This window comes from Callorhinus ursinus, unplaced genomic scaffold (assembly GCF_003265705.2).
Source record: "Callorhinus ursinus isolate GAN/ISIS: 27379988/994484 unplaced genomic scaffold, GSC_fseal_2.0 scaffold81, whole genome shotgun sequence".
Classification (NCBI taxonomy): domain Eukaryota; kingdom Metazoa; phylum Chordata; class Mammalia; order Carnivora; family Otariidae; genus Callorhinus; species Callorhinus ursinus.
The window spans coordinates 1,995,713-2,019,110 of NW_027397143.1; the positions used below are offsets into that span (position 1 = coordinate 1,995,713).

Below are 23,398 nucleotides of genomic sequence, written 5' to 3' on the forward strand. Positions count from 1 at the left end.
GGGGAGAAGGTGGTAACCAGGGTGTGAATACCAGGGTCGTGGTTCGTCATGGGGACCATATTTGGAGACTAGCTACCATACGACCACACAATTCAGGTTGGTGATTACCTCTGGCTGTGAGGCAAGAAAGTGACTTGGGGAGGAGCCCGGGGTTCCTCAGCTTGCCTGATGCCTGAGAGACCCTGCCTTCTCAGGAAGAGGTGGCCCAGGCCAGCCAGAATGAGGATCAGTATTCCTACTGTGTGTGTATATCAGTAAAAATGATTAGAGTTTTTTGGCCCAACTCTTAAACTGGATCATTTGAGGTAGGATAAAACACATCTTACTGCCTGATCACCCTAGGTGAAGTGCACATCAAGTTTAAGAGGTTGTATCCAAGGGCCATTTCAAGGTCATAACATTTTTTTTTTTTTTAGAAGGGAGTGAGAGAGCAGAGGGGGGCAGAGGGAGAGGGAGAGAGAATCTCAAGCAGACTCCATGCTCAGCGTGGAGCCAGACTCAAGGCTCAATCCCCTGAGATCATGACCTGAGCCAAAACCCAGAGTCAGGTGCTCACCCAACTGTGCCCCCAAGGTTATAACATTCTTCAGGCCACTGTTGAATTTAAACATGTCTCCTTAAGAAAACTATCAACACCTCCCTTTCCTGTGTATACTTTCCCTTCTCATTCATCTCCCTAGATCACCAGAAGAAGAGAGATTGGTTCCTACCCTGAGTCAGGAAACAAACTAAACTAAAAACATGTGCATAAGAGGACTAGGCAAAGAAAGACTCATCATTGAGTTGTGAACATATTCGCCTTGCCTGGTTTCTCTTATTCTCAGAGGCTTGTTCAGAATCTAGGCAGAAAAGAATACTGTCTATTTTTATAGCTTCCTCATAGGCCATTTTCAAAACAACCTGAAAAAGAATATGCTTTACCTTTTGTGATATGATTGACATGCCTGATACATTGAATTTATGGTGTTCATAGTAATTAAATTATTATTTAAAATGTCCACCTTTTCAGGTGGGTTCGGCCCTTCTCTTGTTGGCTGTTGCATTACCAAAGCTGTTTTCTCATGAAGAGTTCTGTGAAACGAATAGGCCATTTTTTTTTTTCTAGACTGTCCCTCCATTGGCGTTGTCCAGTGTTTTTCATATGGTTAGGTTTATGCTGTGCTTTTTTGGTAAGAAAACCACCAAAGCAATATTGTATTCTCAGTTCATGGTCTTATCACATTGGGAGCCTTGTGAGGTTGGTAATTTCAGCTTTACCTTGGTTGAGGTGGTGTCTGCCTGGCCTCCCACTCTAAAGTCACGGTTTTTCTCTTCGCATTCATTAGTATCTTGAGACGTGATCTGATGAGTGCTTGCCTGTGTATCTGTACTAGACAAACTCACCTCCACCAGTTTTAGCATCTTTATTATCATCACAATGGTTTCCACATGGAGATCTCATAATTCTGTCATTTCTTATACTCTTATTAATTGGCTTTCCACTTTAGGGAAGTGTTTTCTGTTCTTATGACTGGAAGCATGGTTTCTTATTTTAGTCAATGGACTGTAATCTGCTAATATCGTTGTGTATGTTGATGCTGAAATTGTCCCAGACTTGGCCTCGAGAGCCCCTGCAAGCTCATTTCTGTGTCCTTTCTGTCACAAGCTTGAGTCCGTATCTAAAATCTGTCAGTCACATACACCTACTTCTGTCTGTGTAGTAAAATATGATTTCTTGATTAGATGATTTGGGGGTGGAGGAGAAATTGTGGGATCAAAAACATTTTGGGGGATTTTTTTTCTCTTTCAGGATCTTCTATTTCCTCCTCTTGCTACTTTCCCCCTTGACACATGGTTTCCACATCTCTATCTTTCCATTAACAAGATTCTCCCCGTAAAGCATTACCTTCCCATGGATGTCTCCTTACCTCCTGCATGTATTTTTTTTAACTGCAATAAAATATATACACAAGACTTACCATTATAACCATTTTTTTGTGTACAATTTAGCGGTATTGAGGATATGTTTTGCAACCATCACCACAATCTGTTTCCAGAACTTTTCATCATCTCAAATAGAAGCTCTGCACCCATTAGGCAGTAATGTCCCATTTCCCCGGCTGCCAGCCCCGGTCACCTCTTATTCTACTTGCTGCCTCTCTGAATTTGCCTATTTTAGATTCCTGACGTAAGTGGAATCACATAATATTTGTCCTTTTGTGTCTGGCTGATTTCACTTAGCATGATGTCTTCAAGGTTCATCCACATTATAGCAGGTGTCAGGATTTCCTTCCTTTTTAAGGCCGAGTAATGTTCCATGGCAAATATCCACCACATTTTATTTACCCATTCATGTGGTAATGGACATTTGGGTCGTTTGCACATTTTGGCAATCGTGAACAATGCTGCCACGGACATTTGCATACAAGTGTTTGTGTGGACATTTCTCTTGGGTAAACACTTCAGAGTGGGATTGTGGAGTCATATGAGGAGTGGATATTATAGCCAAACTCTTTGCCACCATGGCTGCACCATTTTACATTCCCATCAGCAGTGTGCAAAGGATCCATTTCCAATGTGGGTGGTTCTACATCTCTGCCAACGCTTGGTATTTTCTGGCTTGCGTTAATAGTCACACGCACAGGTGTGAAGTGGTGTCTCATTCTGGTCATGATTTGCATTGCCCTGATGACTACTGATGTTGAACATTTCTTTTATGTGCTTTTTGGTCATTTTATATCTTTTTGTTGAGAAATGTCTGTTCAAATCCTTTGCCCAGGATTGGAATGGGCTGTTCTGTTGCCGAGTTACAGGAGCTGCTTCGATGCTGCATGTACTTTGAAGCACTTATGTTCCGTTCTGTTCCACACCTGTACAGTTTTGCATATTTTCACGCATAGAGCGTACTTTCTCTTCCTGATGGTGGTTTTATATCCATTTTAGGAACACTGCTGCCTCTTTCCTCTCTCATATCCTTTGTTGTTTTTTCCAAAGGATATGTTGGGAGTTTCAGGCTTATACCACCATCACCACCTCACCTACCCAAAGAAACATTTTGGTTATCTTCTCAAACAACTACACGTCATGTCTACCCCATTTTTACTTCTATCTTTAAGTGCCTACTGTGTGCCATACCCAAGAACTTCATTGTGCCCAAGACAGAACAAACCCTTGTCCCACGCCTGTGGCAAGAGGTCTAAAAGCTGCTCTGTGATCATCAGCGGTTGCTTTGTGAGCTCTGTTTCAGTGGAAAGACATCGGCAAGGGGCGCCTGGCGGGCTCAGTTCGAAGAGCATGCAACTCTTGATCTCAAGGTCATGAGTTCGAGTCTCATGTTAGGAGTGGAACCTACTTAAAAAAAAAAGGTACAAGCAAAAGAAAACAAGCTGGCAAGATTTCAATTTCTTTTAAGCAAATCGTATACAATAAAAAAATTGTAAACGTTTTCATTACTCCATAAATTTATAGTGTTGTAATGGAAAGACCCGGATGGAATTACCCTTTGGGCCCCTCTATTCCAACACCATCCTGCCCACGCACCTCTTCGCTTAGGTCATTTGGGTTCTTTTTCCTAAACAAATGTTTGCAATCCCTCTTGAATGTTATAATACACTTCAGACTTCTAAGGGAGTTTATATAGGGCAAGAAGATGTGAATACTTTATGGCATGTTTCTATGAGAACATTCAGGTTCACAGTAGGATGTGGGTGGCATTTTCCACAATATACCCAGTGTCCCCAGATCCAGCTGGTCCATCAGCCTCCATTCCACATTGTACAGGGACGGGCGTCATTTAGATCATCCACTGCTGGAGAGAGGAAGGTTGAAGCGGTGCTGTCATGCGATTTTATTTATTTATTTATTTTTAAAGATTTTATTTATTTATTTTACAGGGAGAGACACAGCGAGAGAGGGAACACAAGCAGGGGAGTGGGAGAGGGAGAAGCAGGCTCCCCACTGAGCAGGGAGCCCGATGCGGGGCTCAATCCCGGGGCCTTGGGATCATGACCTGAGCCGAAGGCAGATACTTAATGACTGAGTCACCCAGGCACCCCCGTCATGCAATTTTAAACACTGCATATACTTCACTTTAGCCTTTGTAATCTTGAACAGGAGGAGCAATTCCTATTTCTCCTTTTCCTATCATTTTGTTTTTGTTTTTGTTTCCTCACTGTAAAGAGAAAGGAGGAAGGCTGGCAAGAAGGAAGGGAGGATGGGAGGGAAGAAGACTAGTTTATCTCCAGTGCTTCTCCACCACACGGGCTCCATGGAGCCTGCTGCATTGGGACAGTGGGTTTTGTACTACCTCAAGGGTGCGCTAGGTAGTGTAGACATTTTTTTTTCAAATACATGGCCATTTAAAATTTTTATTTAAAAAAAATTTTATTTGAGAGAGAGCAAGGGAGAGAGAATCTCAAGCAGACTCTGTACTGAGCACAGAGCCCAACGCAGGGCTTGATCTTACGACCCTGAGATCATGACCTGAGCCGAAATCAAGAGTCCGGTGCTTAACCAACTGAGCCATCCTGGTGCTCCACGTGGCCTTTTTTTTTTTTTTTAAGAATAAACTACATTAGAAACAGTGGGAAAATAACACTTTATAAATTGGATTCTGTAAGCTTGGAGGTAAATTTGAAGAATCCTCTCAGAAAATAGAGGAAAAGACACAGAATGGCAGAGTGAGATTATCAGAGATATGAAAGCCAGACTTCAAGAATAATGTTATGTTAATGAAGATGTTAATGAAGAAAGCAGGAAAAAAAAAAAAACCCAGAACTGAGACTTTCCCTTTTTTGTGTGTGTCCAAGACAAAAACAATGGAAAAACCAGTTGCTAGATACAGGGGGGAAAAATAGAAATACCTAAAGGAAACTGGGGTGGAGGAGGTGAGATTTATATAGGAGTCAAAGTAGAGAAATGAAAGTTACCTGCAAGGGAAGAAGAAGTTCAAATCGGCCTCAGGTTTCTTCAGAAGACCAAGTACAGGAGGCTGTGGAATTACTGGGAGGACACTGATATAAACCAGTTGTGAGAATGTGAAAAAGGAACAGAAATACCAAGACCCAAAGAGAAACCTAAGGAAGTGGTCACAGACGTGAACAAAAGAAAAAGGTTAGGGCGCCTGGGTGGCTCAGTTGGTTAGGCGACTGCCTTCGGCTCAGGTCATGATCCTGGAGTCCCGGGATCGAGTCCCGCATTGGGCTCCCTGCTCGGCAGGGAGTCTGCTTCTCCCTCTGACCCTCTGACCCTCCCCCCCATGCTCTCTCTCTCTATCTCATTCTCTCTCTCAAATAAATAAATCTTAAAGAAAAAGGTTAAAATAGATTTACTTAAATATAGATGATAAAAGTCGAGGAAATTGCCAAAATTCGTAGCTGAGAAAGTGGAATATGGAAGTATTAAAATTGGATACTGGTGGTCATGGCCTATTAGCTCATACTGTAAACATTTTAAATGGGACAAAGTAGAATAAATTTGCGTTTGGCTTAATGTATAAAGGAAGTCAGAGGAAAAGTTAATTCTTGATTTTTACCATCAGAAAAATGGGGCATAAAGAGTATTTTTAAAAACACTATTGCCAGGACTATTTAAAAAGATATACTTAATAGTTGAAAAACATTATATTCGAAATGTTCTTAACATCCTCATCTTTTCCATATTTTGAGTTTTGAGCTTTTCCAACCACTTATAACTACTCCGTCCAAACTGCTGTCTTCTCAGAATTTACGGCCATGGATGTCTAACTAGTCCCAGTCTCTTGGCTGCTTCCTTTGACCCTTCGGTTAACGCTCAGCACAGCTGTCAGAGTGATCACTTAGAAATGGACATCAGAGGCGGGACAGGGGAGACCCTGGGGCTCTGAGGCCTCTGTCCCGCCCATCCCTGGGATGCTGCGGGAGGCTCTTGGTCTTGTCGCAAGAAGGCATTCAAGGAGAGGTGGGAAATCTTATTCAAGTGAGCGTATGCTCTCCAGTCTTGGGAACAGATGAGCTCAAGGGGAAGCTGGGTTCGGGTCTCTACATCTTTTACTGACAGTTCTTAGCTAGGGAGTGGAATATATATTACTTGGGGAGGGGCTTCTCGCCTTTTCTCCCTTACCTGATCAGGGTCTCCAGCCTTCTTTGTCTTGGGCCTGTCTGGCTTGATCCGGCTTTTTGTGGCTTTGTTTTGGGAGCGCTGTCAGGACAGGTTTCTAACTCCGCCGCCCCCCCCCCCCCCCCGTAGCTGACCCTGAGTCCCCGTTTGCTGGCCTCCAGCATCCTATTAACACCTAGCTAACTGCCTACTCCTACATCTCCACTGCTCAGAGCATTCTCTTTCAGAGTAAGATCCAGTGACTGTGACCAGTAAGAGCCTGCACATTCTAGTCCTCTTGCCTCTGATCTCGCACATACTTCTTTCTGCCTTCTTTCTGCTTCGGCAACGGTATTAATGTGTCTTCAACAGGCCGGGTGTGCCCCCACCTCCGGGCATCTGCTTTTCAGCCTGCCGGAAAGCCTTCCCACAGATCCTCAACCGGGCTCACTCTTCATCTTTGCAGATCTTTCTTCAATGTCACCTTCTCAGTCAAACGTTTCTTAACCACTTTGTATAACATTGCGGTACCCCCCCCCAGAGTTGCTGTTCCCCCTTTCTTGTCCTTATTAGCGCCCATCACTACCTAAAAACATACTTGTTTATCATCTTTCTTCTCTCCCCTCCCAGAGAATTTAAGCTGCACAGATGCAGAGGTTTTGAGAGTTTTGTTCAACTGGTGTATTTCTAACATCTAGAACAATGCCAGGAGCAAGAGAGGTGTTGAATATTTTGTTGTTCTTGAATGAATGAATAATGGAATCTTACGCAGCAGTGATAATGAATGAACTTTGAATGTATCAAGATAGGCGAATCTAAAAGTTGTTAAAGATAACAGGCTCAAAAAAGGGATCTCTCAGGCTAAATTGCCCCTTCACCAAACAAAGACTTACTTAGAGTTTCAGCTCTTCCAGAAATGGAATCTTAAACCAGCCAACCAGGAGCCCCGTGATCATCATTAGTTAAGCAATCTGGCTGATAAATCTTTGCCATCTTCTGTAGGGAAACTAACCTTGTAATAACCAATCCACTTCTTGCCAAGTATAACTTCCTTGTTCCTGCTCCCTTCTGCCTATAAGAGGCTTGCATGTAGTACTTCTTGGAGCTCCTTCCTACCTGCTAGATAGGATACTACCTGGTTCATGAATCACTGAATAAAGCCAATAAGATCTTTAAAACATAGTTGATTTTTTTTAAACATCGTTCATGTTGAGCATGTCACAGGAGAACATACAGCAGATTCCATTTATATAAAGATCAAAAACCTTAAAAAAAAGAAAGCCACACCTACTGTGGAATACAATACCATCAAGCTAAGCAAGTCAAATGCTTAGCACAATTTAGACAAATGACAGGGGAGCATTGTGGACAGGGCTTCAGAAATTCTGGTCAAATATCTTTTTTTTTTTTTTTTTTTTTTTTTTTTTTAAGCAAAGTGTTGGGTCTGTGGGTATTGGTTTCTTGCTTAAACTGTACCTATGCATACGTCTTATGGGTATGGTACGCATTGAAATACAAATAATCACAACTAGCTGGTGGGGGGCCGTGGCGCACGGATTCCCCTAAAGGCGTCTAAATTCAGGTTTTGTTTTTGCAAATCACCTTGCCTGCCTAGCCCAACAAGCCCCCGGGCGGATGCAGGCAGCCGGCACTCGCGGGAGACCACCCGCCTTACTCGGCTCGCGCGCGCCCTCGCGTTACCGCGGACCTCGCGGGGACGGGCAGCGGGTCCCGTGAGCTCGCGGGGGCTGGGAGCGGCCATCTCCCGGGGGTCGCCCAGCCGCCTTTTGGGAAATGTAGTCCGCGCGCGGCCGAGGCATGCCGGGAGTGGTAGTCCTGGGGCTCGCGGGGTTGCGGGACTGCTCCCCGGCCTTTCTGGGGCCGGTGGCGCGGGTGGCCCCGGCTGCATTGGGGCGGCCTGCCTGGGGCGGAGACCTCCCGGGGGCCTCTTCCCACCGGCGGTGGAGCCAGCGCCTGTCTCGGCTTGGGTGGGGAGCGCGGAGCCGGGCGGGGCCGCGCGCGGGCACCGGGAGACGCGGCGCGGCCCGTGGGTCAGGGGCCGGTCCCCGCGGCCCGGGCGACCGCGCGTTGGGGGCGTCGCAGGTCGGCGGGAGACGCGCGGGGAGGGAGCGCCCGGCCAGGTGAGCTGGGGCGTGCCCGGACTGCTGCGGGCGGGGGGTCGGTGGGGGCCTGTCTGCTGGGAGACTTCTCTGTGATGGGAAAACAATAGCTCCTGCCCGCCGAGCACTCGGTGTCCCCGGCAGAGGGCTAGCGCCTTGGATGAATTAACTCATTTCATCCTTCGGGATTTATGCCCTGTAAGGTGGCTGCACACTGCCCCCATTTTACAGACGGAGAAATTGGGGCAGAGCGGCCAGGTAATTTGCCACATTTAGCGAGGGCCCTGGACCGGAACAAGGATTCCGTTCCTGCCCGTTACTTCACATTTTTTGTTTCTTGGCAGGTCGGTACGACTCCCTAAGTTCTCAGCCTCCCTCGCATCTGTAAAATGGGGTAGCAGTACTTTTTAGGGTCCTCGTGAGGTTTAGAAACAATACATGCAAAGCGCCCCCGATTCTGGTGTGGAGGAGGTATGCATCACGGAGTGTCTATGGTTACTCCTCCAGCAGCTTCCCCCACCTGGCTGAGGCGCCCCAGCCCCAGATGACACCCCACACTCAGCTAGCCAAGCTCTCACGCCAGGTGCTGCTCCCCGAAGAGCCCTCGGCAAAGCCAGGTGGCCAGGGCAGGCAGCTGTGGCCGGGCCCCCCTCTGACACTGGTCTGGCTGCTCCAGGCGCCCTCCTCCCGTGTCCTCCCAGCTGCGGTTTGTGTGTGAGAAGGAGGGCTGTTTTCCGCTGTGGGTGCTCTCTGTGGCGACCCCTGTGGGATGTGTGTTTAGGAGGGTCCGCCGAGCAACAGTCTGGTGTGCATCTGTGCGAGAGGGAGTGTTTTAACCACATTCCCGTGGGTGCGGTAAGGTCTGGCCGGATCCGGGGGCGGGGGCTGGAGGAGGAAGGTTTGCAGGTTGTGTTATATGGAGGACCCATGCAGCACTCCAGGCAGGGGCCACTCAGGGAAAGCACCTGGGTGGGTCTTTAGGCAGAGAGACAAGGCAAATATGGGCAAGCGCCTGTAGCGTGATTTCTTGGGGAAGGGGCTAGGTGGGGCAGGCCGACCTAGGATTGGCTGCCTGTGTTGGAAAGTGGCAGCTGGGAAAATTCATGTTCATTGTGGGTTTTACAGCGTGTACCCTTTAAAGCTTCCCTAAGGCCTCCAGGTATCTAGGGGTGAGTCGCAGTTTGTGGAGTCACAGCTAGAAGACCTTAGGTGACCTTATAGCAATTAGAACATCATTAATACAAGGAGACGGAGATGGGCGAATTGTCTTAGAGCTTCATTGGCTTTGTAAGCACGCATTTTTTTTTTGGTCTGCGTGGTTTATGTGCTGTTGGTTCGTTGGGACCCGGTAGACATTATGGGTGGTTGGAACTTGCTCTCTCCAAGCCATCCCTTGACACCAGAGTTCCTCATGACACCTTTTCCTCTCCAGACCTACCTTGTCAGCAGTCTGCACTCCCTTGCTAGGAAAACCGACAAGGAAAGAATGGCCGTGGATTTGCTGCCCACGAAGGTGACAGTAAGTGAAGTTTGTCTTTTTCATAAATTGCTTTTTGGGTTTAGGGATGGTGGATGTATTTCCATTCTTTGGGTAATTTTCTCTCCAAGAAAAACTGGGGAATCCAGAGCTTTGTAAGTTTTCCCCAGGATGCAGGGAGGGAGTGCTGAGGAATGTGCCTCCTCTGTTTCCAGGTTGCTCTTAATTCACCCTAACCTCACTTTATGACCCAAGATTGAGTCAGCCCTGAATATATGCTTCTGGCTACAATAAATGCTTGGTGTGGAGTATCAGGTATTAGGCAGTCTTTGTCTTCACAGGAGATATAGTCTCGCTTGGGACAAAGACATGGAAGGAGCAAAGACACCCTCAGCGAACATTTATCGAGCACCAACTGTGCACAGGATGCTCTGCAAGGGCACCGGAGTCACAAAGAGGAAAGGCGATATTTCTGTCTCCGGGGAGTTCATGGCACTGACCTTAGGAAATGATTCAACATCCAAGAAGAGCAGGAAAAGATCCTGGTTGCGGGGTCATTTTGAGCTGACACTGAAGGCCAGAGCTGCTGGTGGTGGGCATCCCAGAAGGAGTCCAGCTACACTTGGGCCCTGAGGCCGGCACTGGGGAGGACAGAGGGCTGGGGGTTGCTAGGATGGCACACTGTCCACGTGTCCCCATTCTGGACCCGACTGATGTCTTTGTCTCCTCTGATTCTTGCCCCCCCGCCCCCCCCTCCTGGGCCCTTCTTGCTCTTTGCCCTTTTGACATTCTTTTTCATTACCTTAACCTTCTGAAGATCTTTCCCAAATCTCTGTCCTCAGGCCGGAGCTTTCCCTTAAAGACACAGTCTGTCATTCCCAAACTTTTAGGGAATATTTCCACATGGAGATCACAGCTTCCCCCCAACACCAGCTCCTGTTCCTGCCATGGATTTTCCATCCTGCCATCCCCAAAGCCTCTGTTTTCATTGGCCGCTTTCCCCAAAAGTAGTGGTGGCCTACAGGTTATGAATGTGGACCCTCAGTTCCTAAGTTCACTTCCGGGCTTAGGGATGTGACCTTGGCAAGTTATTTTCAGTGTGCCTCATTTCCTCGTTTGTAAATGAGATTAATAATACGCGTACCTTGTTTGATTCGTTCAAGGGGACTGTTAATTTTACATTGTCTTTTACTTTCTTTTTTTTACATTTTACAAGTGAGGAAGCTGAGGCATGGAGAAGCAAATGACTTGGCCAAGGCCTCACGGCCAGCCTTGACCCCAGACAAGGTCATCTATACAGTTAACATTACACTCCGAGGAAGTGTATGTAAAATGCTGAGACCAGTGCATGTTAATTCTCAGTAAATACTGGCTCCTACGATTGTTATCGTCATCATAAGCAGCAACAGCTTTATTTTAGGACCTGCCAAATTTGGTATGCCTCTTGCCCACTAGGCTAGGCTTTGCTTTGATTCTCGAATTACAAGGAGATGGGTGTTTCAGAAAACCAGAATGTAAAGAGCAGCAAACGCAGTGCAAAGCAACATCCAGCGATGACTGGGCTGCCCTCTGCCGAGAGGGAGGGCTCTTCACTGTCTGAGCTGGAGAGACAGTCTTGGTTGTAGCTAAGGGAAGCTGGAGAGGAGGGTCTTTGCAACCCAGAGCCAGTGTTTTGTTTTGTTTTGTTTTGTTTTTGACCACTAATTTACTGAAAACCAAAGATTTGAAAGCAGACAGAATAAAGATGCTATACAAAATACAGAGCATCAGCGTCTGAATGCCCATTGGCTTCTCATTTGAAACGATAGAATAACATTTTATATGAAAGAAAGAAAGAAACTGTCAACCCAGAATTCTATAACCAACAAAGGTAGTCTTTAAGAATGAAGACAGAAGGAAGTTCTTCAGGCTGAAAGGAAATAATACCAGATGGGAATTCTCATGTTGGCAAGCAAGTGAAGAGCATTAGAAATGGAGGCTATAAATATAAATATAGAAATACTTTTTCCTCTCAGTTTCTTTAAAATGTCTACGATTGTTTAGAGCAAAAATATACTGAATGATGGAGTTTATAATGTAGGTGAATATAGTGCATATGACAGCCGTGGATCTAGAGTTCATTTGTGTCTGGACTGGAAAAGCTCTATCTTTATCTCTGGGGATGCCCGGATGGCTGATTTTTGACCCCTGGGCACGATAAAGGCAGTGGATGTGCTGTTTAAGATCCCAATGCCCCTGGCTACCCTCAGGGTCATCTTCTTCACTGACGGTTGGCAGCTGGCCTACATGGTTTGACAAGCCTTGCTTGATACACAAAAGGCCCCTGCTCACAGTTTCCCCTTTGAACTCTTATCATATAGCCCAAGGACACAGCCTCATCCGTGTGTGCAAATAAGGGGAGATTCGTGGAACATCTCTCGGTCCTCCAGGGCCTCAGTGCACTCTCTATCTTGTTGCATCGTACCCACTGCCTGCCGTGAGCACACCTGGTGAGGTCTGGTGAGTCCTGTCAACTGTCTGAACTGGAAGCATCTTTCTAACAGGGACAGCACGAGGAAGGGGTGGTAGACATTCCCATATACTCGCAGGTTCTTGCATTCTGTGTGAAATCAAGTGTTAGCTCTAACTAGACCACAAAGAACTAAGAATGTATATTATAATTCTCAGAGCAACCACTACAAACGCAAAGAGGTGGAGTTGAAAACTCAATACACAAGTGAAAATGGAATCGAGAAAATTTCAAAACAAACACACACACCCTGTTAAACAATGTAAGGGTACAAAGTAATAAAAGATTGCTTTTCTGTCCCTCCACAAACATGAAAGAATAATGAGGGTGGACAGCTTGTTGTATTCTTCTAAATGTATCTGTATAGAAGGTAGATAGGTAAAAAATTTTTCAACAAATACGGATTGTTTTGCAGCTCAAGTTTTCATATGAATCAACAGTGTGTCAAGGTCAAATTCCAAGGTCAGCCATACAGATCTACCTCATTCTATTTAATGGTGTTATATATAAAACATTTCATGGAATCAGTGTCCTATAATTTGCTTACCCATTCCCCTGTTGATAGATTTGTAGGCGGTCTTCAATTTTTCACCATTGTATTATTAGTTTCCTATTGCTCTTGTAACAAATTGCCGGAAACACAGTGTCTTAAAACTACATAAATTTCTTCTCCTGCAGTTCTGGATGTCCAAAGGCTGAAATTGGTTTCACTGGCTTAAGGTCAAGTTCTTATCAGGGCTGGCTCTTTCTGGAAGCTCTCGGGAAATCTGTTTCCAGGCCTTGTTTGCACCTTCGGGTGGCAGCCTGCGTGCCTTGTCTTGGGGCCCTTTCAGCCGTCTTCAAAGTGCATGACTTCAGTCTGTTTCTGTCCTCATGTCTCCACCTTGTCCTCTTCTGACTGTGACTCCTCTTGGGTCCTAACAGGGATCACTGTGATTACACTGGATCCACCTGGATAATAATCCAGGCTCTTCCCATCTCAAAATCCTTAAGGGGAGCCTGGGTGGCCCAGTTGGTTAAGCATCCGACTTTTGATCTCAGCTCAGGTCATGATCTCAGGGTCGTGAGTTTAAGCCCCACATCGGGCTCCACACTAGGCGTGGAACCTACTTAAAAAAAAAAATCTTCAGAGTCCTTTTTTTATTAAAAAAATTTTTTTTTTTAGAAAAAAACAAAGCATAAGCAGAGGGTGGGACGGTGGATGGGCAGAGGGAGAGAGAGACTCTTAAGGAGACTCCCTGCTCAGCACAGAGCCCCGACGTGGGGCTTGATGTCAACGACCCTGAGATCCTGACCTGAACTGAGATCGAGAGTCAAACACTTAAGGAACTGAGCCACTCAGGTGCCCCCAGAGTCCTTTTAGTCATATATATAGTGTTCACAGTTTCATTACTCAGCCTACCTCAACTGTTGGCTTATCAGTAAAGTTCTGGTGAACATCCTTGAACAAATATCCCTACCCAGTTGTGTGAGGATTTCTCGTAGTTGAATTCTCAAAGTAGAATCACAAGGTCAAAATGTATCATTTTTCGTGAGTTTCAGCTCTGTCATACAAGAGTTGCCATCTGGTCAACCTCTGCTTTCTCACAGTTTGGGGTTTAATGGGGTTCTCTTGAAAGAACTTCCTTTTCTCACAGTTCCCTTTGGCACCTGTACAGTCTTGCAGGTCCTTTGGATCTTTTCGTTTCCATAGACCATGGAAACCCATGTGACAGTATAACTTAGACATCTGTGTGCCTGAATTCAGTTCCAATCTCCACCAATTTCTAACAGGGTTACCTTGGGAGGTGACGTCACCTTTCTGAGCTGTTTCATCATCTGCAAAGTGATTTACTTATAAAAAAGTATCTTCTTAATAGGATTTCTCTGAAACTCAGCCAAGATACTGTGTACAAAGCTCCCGTCATAGTCCCTAACATACAAGTATCCAGTAAACATGAACTAATATTATTCTTATCATTTGCTTTACAGCTCAGAAATTCCTTTTTGTTTCGGTTCTGCTAATGGAATTTCCACAGTTTTCTGGCATTTGCTCTAAGTGTATTCTGATTTTTTCCCCCTTTCATTTAATTTGGATTTTGAGTGAGAGGGAGGTGAATGTATGTGCTCAGTTACTCTGATAAGTCCCAGGCGGGGAATTGAAATTCCCCGTTGGCAGAGACTTTGCCTTTTTCCCTGCTACCCTCCCAGCACATGGCTCGCAGTGGGCTCTCAGTAGATATTTGTGACCTAGTTGCTGGGTGGTCCCCAAAGTAACATAAATAGTCGATGTGAAATACTTGGCATCCTGGGACATTTTCAGGATCAGTTGCTACCCATCCCCGCACAGCCCCGCACCTCCCTAGTGGTGGTGAGGTTGGTCCCGCTGAGCAGGAGTGGGTTTCCGTTGCAGGAGTCTGTGACATTCAGGGACGTGGCCGTGTTCTTCAGCCAGGACGAGTGGCTGCGCCTGGACTCCGCGCAGAGAACCCTGTACCGGGAGGTGATGCTGGAGAACTACGGCACCCTCGTCTCGCTGGGTAAGGACCTTTCCTCATGATGGAGAGTCTGCCGGGGGAGCTACCTCTTTGGGGTTCAGAGTCCACAGCTTCTCTCCTGCCGTGCCCCTGGGAAAGGATGAATCTCTGTGGAGTGGAAAGTGTGTGTGTTGATGTCAGGCCACCCTTCACGCTGTGCTCTTCTCCCTCTGCCTTCCTCCCACCTCCCCCTCTCCTGACCAGTGTCCTCCTCTTCCAAACCCTGGGTCCCCGTTTAGAGTCTGAGAAACATACAGGATTGCCAGGGTAGAGGCATTCATAGCCGGGGCCCGCCTCATTTCTGAACCGAGCCCCGCCTCCGGATCCATCCCCTGAGAGCCCAGGCCCCTCAGAAGCGCCGGTGCTACCTGTTCTGCCTCCCCAGGCTACCCCCTCCGCACTGTGGGTTCTGCTTTGTGAGCTCTGGAGTTGCCCTTCATGCCACCTGTTCAACCCGCGTTCCCTTCCTCACGAGCAGGGATTCCGTTCTCAAGGCCGAAGGTGATCTGCCAGTTGCAGGAAGGAGAAGATCCCTGCGTGGTGGACAGGGAACTCCCTTGGGATGCCTGTCTAGGTGAGTGAGTGGCTGGGAAATGGGTGCAGGGGTTTTTATACATGAGCTGGCCATGAGGAAGCAGTGCTGGCAGAACTTCCTGGAAACTCTGAGCCAGGGCCTCCTGACCAGAGGCTCTGTGCTTGGAACGGTTTTCTTGGCATCAAGAAGGCCCTTAGGTAGGCCTCTTTCTTCTCCTCCTTAACACTCCCCGCATTCTCTACCTCTTTTCCTTTCCTGCGGCTTCGCCCACTCCCTTCCGCCATCTTGGCCTCTTGGCCTTCATGGTTTTTCTTCCCATCTGCGTTTACACGGGTTCATGCCTGACAGATTTTAAATACTTTACACCTTCTGTCTTGTTTTGAATTCGTTGTAATTTCTCTCACCAACCACATATTTCAGAGTGTTGTCAATGCTCCCGTGTCTCTGATTTCTTAACTCAACATTTCCCTTTTATCTCCTTGAAGACTGGGCTGTCACATCCCACTGTCAGAGTTGACCAGCTCTCCTTGACCACCGTAGCCTTTCCAGACCAGGGGTTGGCACACTTGTCCTACAACGGCCCAGATGGTAAATAGTTCGGCTTGGGGGCCATGGGGTCTCTACCGCAACCCTTTAACTCCCCTTTTGCAATGCAAATGCAGCCAGAGACAGTGGTAAGTGGATAGGTGTGCCTGCCTTCCAGCAACGGAGCTGGAGTTGGCCCCGAGATCTGGAGTTTGCACACTCCTAGCCCCGGCTAACCTCCCTGGTCTTGATCCTAAAACTGTAGGTCATTGGAGTTGAAGGATCACTTGAAGACAGTCAAGTTTAGATACCTCTCTTTATATCAGAAGAAGCAGCATAATCGGAGGTTGTAAAACACTTTGCTCACAGAGCCAGAGAGCTGAAGAGCAGTGACAGAAACCTAGATCGCCTCTGTCATTTCTGTTCACCTCGTGACATGGATTTGCAGTATTTTGCTTCTGTCTTTGTGGTTTGGCCTTTAATCTATGATTCTTGCCTTTATTGGCTTTTTTTTCCACAAATACTTTTCACCTTTATTAAAATATATTTTTCTCCAAGAGGCTCGTGAGTAGTACAGGATAGCCCTTAAGATCACGGTTTGAATTTGGACATTCCTAAGCTCACATTACGCCTGCCACAGCTCGCAAGTGGTCTGCGCTATGGGAGAGTTACCCACCCTCCCTGAGCTTTGTTCTCCTCTCCCACTCTGCACCATCCACAGAGCGATCTTCTCGAAACTCAGGTGTGTTAATCCTGTGCCTTAGGAGACTTTGTTGTTTCTTGGTTATCCACGGAGGCACGTCCCATTCCTTACCGTGACCTTAAACCTACTTCATAGCCTGTTTCCATGTTGCTTTACAGGAATCGGTGACCCCTTCCACACCAGCTCATGTTCCCGCCAAACCTGCACACTCCTTGAGTTTGTCTGTCATCCCTTCTTGGATTACCGCCTCCATCTTGTCCTCCCGGGAACCCTCTTGTGGTGCGAGACCCACCTGTCTCCCTGACCTGTCGGTTTTCCTTATTTCTCCCACTTCCCAGTCACTGTTCATTTCGCAACCACTCGCATTCATATGGCACTTTCTCCGTGCCTTGAACGCATCCGTGACAGCATCTGTTGTAGGGAATTATAGTTACTTTGTTATTATTTATTTTCCTAACTGGAGTGTGTATATTTAAGGAAGAGACCAGGTCTTTCTTTGAATTCTGTGCCTCTGGCATCAAATACCCTGCATTGAGCTAAGAGTGTTTGAATTTAATTGAGCTGCCTATATGATGAACTCAGTGCTGACAGGCTCAAAATTAAGAACTCGGTGCAGCCTGGGACGACTGGGTGGCTCAGTCGTTAAGCGTCTGCCTTCAGCTCAGGTCATGATCTCAGGGTCCTGGGATCGAGCCCCGCATCGGGCTCCCTGCTCGGCGGGGATTCTGCTTCACCCTCTTCCTCTGCCTGCCACTCCCCCTGCGTGTGCTTGCTCTCTCTCTGTGTCAAATAATAAACAAAATCTTAAAAAAAAAAAAAAAGACTACAGCAGTTGCCTCACTGCTCGGCTTCGACTCTGTCCTCGCGCTGGTCCAAGCTGCCCACTTAACCCAAATATGACCATTTCATCTTATTATTACCTGCCGAAGAATGTACAACACCTGTATTTATACTTCGAGTTCCTCGGCCTGTTGTTCAGGAACCCTGTGCTCGGCCTCATCCTGTTGAATCAAAATTTTAATGAATTCCAACCTGGATTTCCTTCTTTTTTTTTAAGATTTTATTTATTTATTCGACAGAGAGAGAGACAGCGAGAGAGGGAACACAAGCAGGGGGAGAGGGAGAGGGAGAAGCAGGCTTCCCGCCAGGACCCTGGGACCATGACCTGAGCCGAAGGCAGACGCTTAATGACTGAGCCACCCAGGCGCTCCTAGATTTCCTAACTTAGTAAATAGGCCTCTCCTAAATAGGTTTACTTTCCCCCCAGATGACTTTGCTCAGGCGTCCTGACTCACAGGGTCCTCTTTTCTTGTTCTGCTGAAACCCATCCCCTCTTTACTATCCAGCTTCCTTCATAAAACCACTCCCCGCTAATACTGTCAGTGCTGGTATCTTGGTTCTCTGAACCTCAGACCTGAATTACACACTCAAGACTTCTCATGCCAAGGGGAAACATGCTATTCCTGTCTAGTCATTTGTTTGTTTCATGTTATCCTTGCTGATTATTCACTATTTGTTCAATAAATGACTGATTAGGTTTCAGGAGTCCAGCATGAGAGGAGAGAATCTCTTTTCATTTTTCAGGTCACCTGCCCTTCATAATTTTTCCAACTTCTTCTGCCCATTCATGCATTATCTTTTTAATGTAATTAATGTATTAATGTACATGCATTAATGTACCTGTGTGCTTGTGTGCACAGTAGGGGACTAACAAATAACTGTAAGACATATCCACTGTTCTCCTTGAACAAATACTTGAATTATTTTCAGGTTTCATATAAATATATATTAGTTAAATGATAGAATATATAAGTAAAACATGTTGTGAAATTCTAAGAAAGAGATGGCTAATTTAGGCTTTACTAGATAAATTTCTTTAGAAAAATGAGATTAGAGTAGACTGGTAAGTTTCTGGATGGGCAGGGAAGGCCATATTGTGGCAAAGGATGAAAAGAGAGAAGGTACCCTGGTTGATTCTTTAAAATCCAAACTGCTGGGTTTCCCATTAACATCATGAAGAAAAATCTGTATTTTTATATAGATTTATAGCCTGTATGTCTTCTTCCTCTTACTATTTGATTTTAATAAATTATATTTTATTACTAAAACTCAATGGATTTTATTAATATAAATAACCTAGTTATACTTTGTTTTATTGTTTAAGTACAAACAATTACCTCATTACAAAGGCCTGGTTTTAATCTATTTTCAATCATGGATTGATTAAAGAGAGCCAGATTTTAACCCACACTTCCTTAGAATCAGCTCAAGCTAAACCCTTCCACTTACCATCAGATCTGAGCTTGGGGCTTGGGGCATACTGACTCCACATTTCTTGCAGACTTTCATTAGTCTAAAAAGATTCCTACAAAGGAGGTTAATCTTCTGGGTTGCAGCTTACTAGAAGAGACAAATATATCTATTTCTCCTTGGGACCAAATAGGAAGGAGAAAAGTGATGACAGGGTGGTATGAAGAACTCTTATTCCTCCAATCACCAGGGATAGATTGTTTGTTGCACATGGCCGATTGATTCCGTATTTTCCTCCTCTTTATAGTCAGCATCTTGAATTTAGATCAGATATCCTCAACACAGTCCTGCTTCAGGGTCACCGTAAGTTTTAAAAGCTGAACGTCCTCTTTTCACAGATTGTGATAGGAAGTCAGATTCACATACAGATTCACAAAACTTAAGGAAAACATTGCAGAGATTTTTAAATTAATGTGTATAGACTTTCAGCGAGAGCATGGGGAAAAACCTAATAAAAGCCACATGTGAATAGAAAGGAGAAAACCTGGCTGGCTCTGTCGGTGGAGCATGTGACTTTAGATCTTGGGGTTGTGATTTTGAGCCCCACATTGGGTGTAGACATTACTAAAAAAAAATAAGTAAACTTCAAAAAAAAAAAAAAAGGCAGGTTACCTGCTTCATTGCTCCATATACAGAGTAGAAAATGATTAACTGAAGTATCCCACGGTATCCAACTGGAGCTTACGAGCCGACATTTTTCTGTAGCCTCATCCCTCTGCTCAACCAGTTCTTGCCTCTGTGTTTACTTCTCTCAAGTTGCAGTGTTTCCATTTCCAGTGTTAATTTGTCCACTGTACTCTCCCACACTACTCCTTCCCCTCTTCACCTCTCTTTCCATCCCATTCTGTTTTTCCCCAGAGGCAAGACCATATTCGAGACCAAAAGAGGTTTCAGAGCTCTTTTATATGGACTACTGCCAGTTTTAGGGTTCTACCAATGCATGTCTATCCCGTTAGAGGTGCCGTCATTCATGCTTCTGACTCATTCCAGGTCTCAAGACTCGGCCCGAAATGGAAGCCTTGCCTCCCAGGCAGGGCATTTCTAGAGAAGAAACATCTCAGGGAATAATAAAGAAAAGGTCCATTAAGTGTGGTCTCTGGGACACCAATTTTGGACAAACTTTGGGATTTGAGAGCGGGACAGAACAGGAGCAACAAAAGAAACCTCTTAGGCAAATGGTGGCCTCCCACAGAAAAACCGTGAGTGGAGATGTAAAGCAGACAAGTCTTGAATTGGGGAAAGGCTTACTTATAAATACAATTCTTGTTACACAGCAGAGTGTTCCTATAGAAAGGATACCCAATGTATATTACACCTTTGGGAAAGATTTTAGACAGAATTTTGACCTAATGAGATGCTTCCAGATTTATCCAGGAGAAAAACCTCATATTTGTCACGAATGTGGGAAAAGCTTTGCCCAGAGTCTCCATCTGATTGAACACCAGAGAATTCATACTGGCAAGAAACCCTACAGATGTGATGAGTGTGGGAAAACCTTTAGCCACAGATCATCCCTTCTTGCCCATCAGAGAATCCATACGGGAGAGAAACCTTACAAATGTAATGAATGTGAGAAAGCGTTCAGCAGCAGTTCGACCCTGATCAAGCATCTGAGGGTGCACACCGGAGAGAAACCCTATCACTGCAAGGAATGTGGGAAGGCCTTCAGCCAGTGTTCAACCCTCACCGTACATCAGAGAATTCATACCGGTGAGAAACTCTATAAATGTGCTGAATGTGAGAAGGCCTTCAATTGTAGAGCAAAACTTCACAGACACCAAAGAATCCACACAGGGGAGAAACCCTATAAATGCAGTGAGTGTGGGAAACGTTACAGCCAGTTTGCATCCCTGGCTGAACACCAGAGGTTTCATACTGGGGAGCAGCTGTGTAAGTGCTTGGAATGCGGGAGAACCTTCACACGCATCTCAACCTTTCTCGAACACCAGCGAATTCATACCGGCCAGAAACCCTATCAATGTAACGAGTGTGGGAAAACCTTCAACCAGTATTCCTCCTTCAATGAACATCGTAAAATTCACACCGGGGAAAAGCTCTATACCTGTGGAGAATGTGGGAAAGCCTTTGGTTGCAAATCCAACCTGTACAGGCACCAGAGAATTCACACTGGAGAGAAGCCCTACCAGTGCAATCAGTGTGGGAAGGCCTTCAGCCAATATTCTTTCCTCACCGAACACGAGAGAATCCATACCGGAGAGAAACTCTACAAGTGTATGGAGTGTGGGAAGGCCTACAGTTACAGATCCAACCTGTGCAGACACAAGAAAGTTCACATGAAGGAAAAACTCTATAAATGGAAGGAGTATGGGAAGCCTTTTATCTACAGCTCCTCCCTTACTCAGTATCAGAGATTTCTTAGAGCAGATAAGCCCGGTGAAGTTTAATTCTTCTCTCAAATAATTCAAGACTCCTCACCGGAGAATAATAAATAGGGCACAGACTCTGGATTAGATTAAATGTTTTGGGTTTTTTTTTTTTTTTTTTTTTTTTGCTTCTGGAGAAAATATGATAGTTCCCACTAAGTCATGGTGAAATTGATCAGTAGGATTATGAAGAGTACTGATTTATCAAATTTTCTAAGAACATTAAATGCTAATAAGGTTTCTAAGAACATAGAAAAAATGTTTAATTCGTAGAAGAAATATAAAAGGCCTAACAAAAAAAACATGAAAATAATGGCATATACATTTTATTTGTTTCATTAGAGTTTACTCCCTTTCTAAGAGCAAGCTTTGATAGGAATTTTCTTTTAAATTAGTCATTGAGTTAATGTGAATAAGCGTGAGGCCGTATTTGCTAAAATGGCAAGCAAGCATAGGACACGCTTTTTTCTGTAAAGAGAAACTCAAGGTAAAAAGGAATTCTTTAAATTCAAATTTTCATGTGGAAATAATGAAGCTCACTTTTTATGAACTGCCTCAGCGGCAGGTTGTATATATAAATGTATGTGGACATAGGACATACAGACATACACACATAGCTTTAGAATATATGTATATTTTTTCCAAAAGTCTCTGATGATTAAAAAATTAATTTAGAATTTCGTTTTGGAAATTAAAATTTTGCCCAAATGGAATCTCTTTTCCTTTTCCTTATATTATTTCTTAATTTGATAGGATTTGACACTACTGAATAGAGTCTTAGGATAGTATTATAGAAGGTGCAGTGAACGAAAGCAAGGGAGACTGTCGCGCAAATACTCTCTCATCTGTTGCAGAAGGGTATGTATTTGCAGAATCTGACTGTAAACCTGGTAGCTTATTAGAGCCAGGAGGAATTTTCATTTAGTTTATTCATAGCCTTTCATTTTACTAACAAAATTGAAGCCTATTGGGCGGAGTCAAGGCTAGAATCTAAGTTTTCAGCTCTGGTTTTCTAGGATAATTATAGATACGAATTATAATCATTGGCTTCCAACCTCAAGTCCTAAGAGTACTAGTCACTGTTTATTTTGTAAACTGGTTAGGCGCAATTGCAGTGATTTAAGCAGCTTTATTTCTGTTTACCAGGTCCCCCAACTGCGATCGCACAGTCTCATTCTTTCTTTTTCTTCTATGTCCCTAATTATACCTGCTTTTGTAATAACTGTACATAAATCCTCAGACTCAGCTTAGGTCCAGATGGTGAAATTGCTTTTGGGGTTTTCACATCTAAGATTGCCTTTTAGTTTGTTTTTGTTATTCATCTTTTAGGAATTCTTTTGTGTACAGTGATATGTGAATATTTTATTATTACACATTCTGGTCATCAGTTAAAATTGGCTTTCCAAACATTTTCCATATTTTTAACATACATTGCACTTCCCACAATTTTATATCTCACTTTCACAATTGGTATCATTTAAAAAAGTGTTCTAATAAAAGTAGCTAGAACCTTCTGTCTGAGAAAGGTTTTAGAATTAAATGCAGGCATTCAGCATAGCATGTTTCTTGACTTGCCTTAGCTCATTTGAAAACATCTTTTTATATATTTAAGTATACTTACAAGGAAATGAGCTTTTAAAAAGACCTCAGTGTTTAACACTGGACAGAGTCATTTGCAAGATATTCTAGAGAAAAACATATTTGGTTATCCAGTAGAAATGAGCATGCTTAGTACCCAGATCTTGGTTTCCAAATGCTATTCCCCACTAGAAGGAACCTGGGCTCATTGGAGAAATGCTGATTCCATATCTGGAGCAGGGAAAGTAGAAGATGTGTCTGAGGTATCTTTTTATGAAACAGATAAAAAAGATAGCACTTCAAGACAAAGCACTCAAAAGATAATGTCAGAAGGACACGGGAGCCATCTTGAAGGTGCTCTCACTGGTCAAATTTAAGATAATTTAAACATGAAAAATAACAGTCAATCTAATTGGTTATAACATGCTAAGTAAAAATGAGCCCATAATGAAAAAAATGGTGGGAAAAAAAAAAAGGAAAGCTCTCTATAAACTAATCCGAAGAATGCCATCTTTTAACTGTATATGGAATGACAGATTTAGAAAAATCACTTTTATAACCCTTCATGTGATTAAACTAGGTAAATTGAATGGATGATAAACCCATTAGGTGAAAAAAAAATTAAGGAACATTATATGGTGTCAAAGTTCACAAATACCAATTGCAAAGAAAAGATACACCTTTCTA

General features: G+C 44.5%; 1 protein-coding gene across 2 annotated transcripts in view; it reads left to right on the top strand.

The window, feature by feature from the left end:
- ZNF354C (zinc finger protein 354C) overlaps positions 1 to 22,076 on the top strand; it is a 36,119-nt gene extending 14,043 nt beyond the window's left edge. Inside the window, exons 2-5 of one of the 2 annotated variants that reach the window (XM_073887606.1) lie at positions 9,607 to 9,693; positions 14,553 to 14,679; positions 15,155 to 15,250; positions 19,740 to 22,076. In XM_073887606.1, the coding sequence (XP_073743707.1) occupies positions 9,607 to 9,693; positions 14,553 to 14,679; positions 15,155 to 15,250; positions 19,740 to 21,154 (1,725 nt within the window). In that variant the 3' untranslated portion in view covers positions 21,155 to 22,076. The remainder of the gene's footprint in view (positions 1 to 9,606; positions 9,694 to 14,552; positions 14,680 to 15,154; positions 15,251 to 19,739) is intronic. The other variant, XM_025862690.2, reaches the window with a different exon arrangement.
- The last annotated feature ends 1,322 nt before the right edge of the window (positions 22,077 to 23,398 follow it).